Source organism: Acanthaster planci, linkage group LG01 (genome assembly GCF_054643075.1).
Source record: "Acanthaster planci isolate LZ-2023a linkage group LG01, COTS_SCS, whole genome shotgun sequence".
NCBI classification, from domain to species: domain Eukaryota; kingdom Metazoa; phylum Echinodermata; class Asteroidea; order Valvatida; family Acanthasteridae; genus Acanthaster; species Acanthaster planci.
Genome location: NC_141777.1, coordinates 27,072,099 through 27,078,972, shown reverse-complemented (window position 1 = coordinate 27,078,972; position 6,874 = coordinate 27,072,099). Strand labels below are relative to the sequence as shown.

The 6,874-nt window shown below is 39.0% G+C and overlaps 1 protein-coding gene across 1 annotated transcript in view; it reads left to right on the top strand.

Annotated features, from left to right (window-relative positions):
• Positions 1–446: 446 nt before the first annotated feature.
• LOC147800612 (77 kDa echinoderm microtubule-associated protein-like) overlaps positions 447–6,874 on the top strand; it is a 51,908-nt gene continuing 45,480 nt past the window's right edge. Inside the window, exon 1 of the mRNA XM_087141435.1 lies at positions 447–603. Within this exon, the coding sequence (XP_086997561.1) occupies positions 564–603 (40 nt within the window). The 5' untranslated portion in view covers positions 447–563. The remainder of the gene's footprint in view (positions 604–6,874) is intronic.

The following is a 6,874-nucleotide window of genomic DNA, read 5'->3' as shown; positions in this document are numbered from 1 at the left end:
CTGGGGCAATGACGTGGTGGTCGTACGCGTGGTGGTGGGCCTACCAGAACATGCAGAACAAGGAAAACGACGGGTCCATCGGTTAAAAAGCTACTGTAAACAAACCCCGCACAAAGGAACAAAATATATACAGAAATCCAAAGCAAATATGTAGACAGCACTTGTAAAGGTAAATAAAAAGGCGATTATTGAGGGCATTTCCTTGTCCCGTCCCCGTGGGTGAGGTGAGCGTAGTGCTCGTATAGTACATTTCCGACCTTCTTGTATGAATCGCGGCTTTTAACACAAGCTACAAAAGCATGTCAGGCCCAGTACTGTTTTGGTCGCCTGCTTTGGTTGACGCATAAATGATCAATAAGTAATTAATTTGAATACCCTCGTTAAAATGAATAATAACAATGCCGACTTTGAGTGATACAAACCGTTACAAACGGTACGACACGGTGTGATGAATAATATTTTGATCAACTTGCAATCGGTGACACACACTTCAGGCTCACAAAAATATTGCAGACGACACTTTTAGTTTTATATCCCAGCATCCTTAGCGAGACGCACAAATCATGGACGACGGTGGCAATTCTGGAAATTGCAGTGGACTTGGTAAGTATTTTAAACAAATTCCATCCTTATCGAGGCCAGTTTTAGATCAATGGGTAAGTTATTTTCGCAGACCTGTTCAATAACCTAACAGTAGCGTTTGGTAGAGTTTAGGCCCGCACAAGGTTATATTTGCAAGCGATAGATTAAGGACCGGCCACACACGACACGTAGATGTACAACGTGTTCATGTTGACACTGTCAAAACACAATCCATTCAGTCGAGCCTAGTGTTAGTACTCATGTGTTCACGTGCTCCATCGTGTATCACGCCCACAATATAGGATTGAAAAATGCCTGCATTATTAATTACTGAACATGTGTACGTGTGTGCGTGATAAATACATTTATGTCTTGCTTTGAGATTACATTGACATCTTGATTCTTGTCTTGATGTACATGTATGTCATCAGCATGACTAGGGCTAGGCCTATTCTTTTAAGTAAAAGGAGGAAAATAATCGGTTTATTTTCATAATGAATATTCCAGCGTCAATGTGCATTTGAATTCACCGTTAGAGAAAATGTGAGCCAAAGAAATTCATTTTAACTCCAGTAATCCATTTGGTTGACAGTTTAGAGCCTTGCAGTGACAAGATGGTGAAGAAGGTACCCCCAGAACTGTTCGGTTTGTTGTCCACCATGTGGGAGATCAGAACCACAGTTCTAGGGGTATGAAGAAGGTATTGAGATCTTGGGCTCATTTTGGTCATCATGTACGTGACATATACAAATTGGAATCAAACAGTGACAAATGATAAGCCTTGTGTATGACAAGGGCTAGCAATCACATTAGCTCAAGTATGACAATTTTAATAGGAGTATCTGTGTTTCAAAGTTGTTTGGGAACAGGTTCTTGCAGTTATACTAGTAGGAAAATAGAAATTTGAGTTGAAAAGGATCATGCAGAAACATTCAACCCTGAGGCATTACAGCATATTGAGCCCCATACTGCCTGTTGTGGGCTGGAGTTAATATGGTTACCATTGATTAAACAACAATAGCTTGCTTTCTCTGCAACCATGATTTTTTTGGGGGGGAGGGGGGTTGACGATAAAAAGTGTAACCAAATGGTCTCAATCTGCTGATTATCATAAGCTTACTGGCAAAAGCCCACTTACATGTACATAAACCTGCATGGCCTTGTAGATTTTTGGGTCTGTTCTGTATCGGCATGTACATGTATATCCTTTTGCTGCATTTGTACACTCCTGTACAAACGATTTCAATATAGCACTCTGTGCGCAATAAATTGATATGTACAGAAAATGTGTTAACTTAAACTTCTTATACTTAGTAGTTCGTAGATCATTTCTTTCTGAATAGATTGAATAAATTATGTAGTGGTACAGTGTTCCCAGTTACTGTTCTGCACCAGCTGCCTGTATTGTGTACGTACATGTGGTACAGGGATTAGAAATTTGCATACAGTGCTTTTGATGTGCTGCTAATGGCCACATCTTGAAAATGAGAATAAATTGATTACTTCAATTTATATGGTATGTATTGCGCCAACAGTGCTGCTAAATAATATTCACAGCCTTGACCACTTGGAGAATTATGGGTCATACTAGTTGCCATAGCAACAAAAATGGTGGCACTGCACCAAATTGTGAGAGGAGGTCAAATGCTGGTGGTGCCTCTCTATTTTTGTCTAGATCCATGTTTACAAGCTTGATTTCACAGAGTTATTTCTTGTTCAGTTAAGCCACTAACATGACTTGGGAGGACTTTTTCTCAATATAGGCTCATACATGTACCAGTAGAACCTGACATTCTACAGCTCAGTTAATGATGTATGCAGGCGCGTAGTGACTGTTATTGTCTGAGTAGGAAACATTTTTTAGAGTTTAATTGTGAGCAGATGATTTTGGATCAAAATATTTAAGACTTCATTGGGAAAACCAAATTGTTGATGCCTGCAAAAAGTAGAAAATGAACAAGAGATATACATTAATATGCCATTTGCAAGAGTGTCCTCCAAGCGGACCAATGCTGAGAATCACACTTGAAACCTGAGCAACTGAGCCCTTTATGGTGCTTATTAATGCCATCTACTGAGGTGTGAACAAGATTATAGGCCATGCTCTCGCTCTGAAAAGAGTTGGTACAGTACAACAGGTACAGATTTAATGCTTGAGTGATGTTTAAATGGCTGAGGTTGTTCAATGCGCCACTTGCCTGTTTAGCTGTATAAACTGAGGATAACAATGGAATGAACTGGACAGGACAATTGGAAGGGTTGAATGGCCCAGCAGTACACCTGTACCACTGTTCACAGTTACAGCATCATTGGGTCTGGTATTGCCCCATTGTCCAAATTTACAGTTTCATGCAGCTTTTGTTATACATGTAGGTTCATAAGAAAAATGTGTGCAATTTACTGGGAAAAACTTCCTTTTTGGACCCAATTTTATCTTGTTTTGGTTTGTTATGGCAATCACGGGTTATGGGTGATGATGTACATGTATGGTACATGTATGTGCATGTAGGGGAGAATATTAAACTGGTCAACTTGTGTAGAATCCATGTTATGCATGTCGTTCATACTTGGCTTTTAAACGTTTCTATTCATATTTGGCTGTATTCTGTTGTAATTTTTCTTGCACTGATCTCAGTAATTTCCAGACTCCAAACGAGTGATCGATTTCATGAGTCCATTTTGTTACTTGAATATTGTATGTGCTTTCATGAATTTCAGGCGGTACTAGAATTGTATTGTTGTAATTGCACTTGCCCTGGCTCTGTTAGTCCTCTTGGATTTGAGTGTATTGTGGCAATTAAATTTTACAAAGTCTAGGCACCTTCTGTCTGGTCAAGGTAAAGGCATTTTTCACCCCCCCACTCCTGTATAGATAAAATAACCTGCTGGGAGTTTGGTAACTGCACTTCACACTGTGAGCACATTGTGTAGGTGTATTGGTCCAGGTGTGTGCACAATCCAGGTACTTTTACATGGTACTGGGCCTACCTGTTGCATAGTGTATTGGAAATATTACAAATTCCTCAGTGTCTGGGTGTACAGCATACCAGCTGATTTGTTTTATTGTATCATGGTTGTGACTACAGTACTTGATTACTTGATTATGAATTGCCATTTTCTGCCAGAACACAGAAATTTCATAGTTTGGCAGAATATCTTGTGAATTAAACCCCCCCCCAACTTTGTACATTCCATGGTTCATCTAGTGTGAACAAACATACACTTCGATGATGTACCTACCGGTATAGGGTTTAAGCAGACAGGAAGGAAACACCATGTACATGAACTATAAAAATTCTTGGAATACTGGAAGTGTACTCATATCAATATGGGGGTTCAGATTCATATACTGAATTTCCTCTGTGTAAAGGGAGATCCATAAATATTATCCATGGGTTATTTACTTTGAATCACTTCAAAGAGAAATGATAACATCTCTTACAGACCTGTCCATTTTCATGGTGGTCGTAAGGAGATATTTGCAGACATGTACATGTATGTGTGTACAGGTACCGGTACATGTATGTGTTCGACATGTAATGTTGAACAGCATTACATGCGCATTGCAACATCCTGACTAGTGTTTGGTATACCATGTACACGTATGTGTACCATATGTGTACCTGTACATGTACTGACTACATGTACCGGTATATATTTTTCACAAGTGGTTACATGTATATGAGCTTTAAAAAAAATGTCAGCAGTGTTTGCTCATGTGCAGGACATATTTACAAACTGTTAAGAAAAACAAATTTATGCGTGTCTGTTGGTACTAGTACCATTTTCCTGCTGGGCAGTTCTGTCATGAGGTGGACATGCCCATCCTGGTATACTCACAGAATGAGGAACAGAACATACCGGACACGTAATAATTTTAGTCATTGGAAGGTGTGTAGTTACTGTCTGAATTTTTAATTTTTTCTTGATGATTTAAATTCAGTTCAAAGTACACCTACATGTGTAGGTGCAGCTGTGTGCCAAGCATGATTTTTTTTGGGGGGGAGCAAGGAGTTGGAAGCAAGATGTCCAGAACTGCAGAAACTACCAGCAAATGAGTCTAAATTGCTTTCGTTAGATTTGTTACATGTGCATATTAGGATGTGGACGTAAAAAGACCCTCACACATTCAATAATTTGCACCACTGTGCCCTCCTTGGGCTTACCTTATGTTAATATTTATGTATTCGTCCTTGGATGTGCACTTGGGCAATACTTGTACCCCGAATGGTGTGTTTAAATGGAATCTATTTTCATTCTCTGCTGAGGTTCTACATTATTTTTGTGTCTTTATTCAATGTCTGCATTTCACATGTGCATTCACAGAATTTGCAGATTTTTCCAATTGAAGTTGTCTCTTAGTATTTAAGCTGTAGAATAACTGCCAGTTCTAAAAACTGCTAAATACAGAGATAATGGACTAAGTACAATATTATGCTTTTACTGTCTTCACCACCATATTTTCAATCGAGGAAATCATGACCATTCACTGATAGCAAATGAAATTTCGGACAGCTGCTGATCCATGTAATGTGTACAGAGGCAGCCCAACAGTACATGTACGGTAGATGGATCAATAGACAGATGTGACAAATGTCCATGTGTTGGACTTGTAGCCTTTGTTAAACGTTCCTAAGGACACAGCTAATGAACAGTGAATGTGGAAACACTCAAACCTTGCAAAGTGAGTCATTGAACAGCAGGTTGATAAATTTTGATGTAGCAAATGTACATGTAAAGTAGACATGCACACACAGGACTGTGCATTGTGATTGAAACAAATGTAGAAAAAAAGCTTTGAAACTAGACACAGATTGTCTATCCATGGTTGCCAAGCAACTGAGATATCACTTTTAAACTTCTTTTAGGCCCTAACTTCTTTTGCAAATATCTTATAAATTATGTGACATACAGTAAGTATTGTAGCAAGAGAATGTTTGGAACTGTACATGTACGTGCCTGTAAAATTCTTGCTTGTGCCTATCAGATAATTAAGTCTGTAAAATTTAGCTTTTTTATATGGACTTAATGTTGAACATCACAATACACCGTATTCCCCTTGAGAGGGTACGTATCTGATTGTAAAATACCACAAAGTTCAGGTTACAGTATGCAAGTAATCCATCAAACCCAATCAGCCTGATTAAGTCCTTGTCAAATGCATGTCTGTCTCACAACCAGTCAAAAATAGTGTCAGTGCCAGCTAAAATTAATCCTAGTGTGAGTGCATGCATTAAAACATATGACCTCGGAGGCTGCAATGGTAAAATTGGTTAGATTCATGTACATGTAGTTAGATGCTGCATTAATCTAGCATAATTTACATCTATAATTCAGACTGATGCCCAAAGAACTATTGAACTTAGGAAAGACTGTAGAAGAAACCAAAGTGATTGCTGACTAATTTGATGATTGTTTTTCAATTAGGGTCAAAATTTTGTTGGCAGTTGTGTGTTCATGCCAAGTGCCTTTGGAAAAGGACTGCATGGGTTAGATTGAACCCCCAGCCTCTTTTCGTGGGAGGGGTCATTGGGCTTGTGTGAATTGACAGGCTTTGGATTTGGATGTGGTATTTAGCCAGTGCATAATTCAGGCCTCTGAGGTAACACTGGTATTCCAGCATTCAGGAATGTGTGCACATCGAGAATGTGGGACTTACAGATTCATTTGTGATGCACCCTGTCTAAAAAATGTCTTGACAGTTAGCTGAAGGCAGGTTTTAATATTGTGTCCATATGCACACCTTTCCCTTGTCAAGGGAAGCTAAACTTTCCTCAGTCTGCTGAAGTCTGAGTCGTTAATCTGTTAATTTGGCCTTGCTGCTCCGCCATTTAAAGTAGTAGTGCCATCATGTGATCTGGGAAAGGCCTCATTTTCCTCACAGGAAAAGGGCTGCAATAAAAATTGATACATTTCAGCAAAGGCACTGGAAGCCAAGAAGGATGCATTTCTTTGATCTGATCTGCAAATGATTAAAAATTATTGGCAGTATTTACAGTCTTAAATCTTTAGGGTATACTGTAGACATATTGGGGATCTCAAGAGTGTGAAAAGCCAAAAGTTGAAAAAAAACAAACATAACCAAAAACTTTGTCATTCTGTGGTTGACCTCCTTAGAAGTATCTGCCAAGAAGCACATGATTGTGACAGAAATATCACATTTTTGGGTGCAAAAGACCTTACATAATTCTAAAATATCCCTGGATTTTGCCACGGCAACCAGACTGACATCAAATGATATGAAAGATACGTGTAGAGTGTATGCACATGGATTTATGCATGGCTGTAGTAA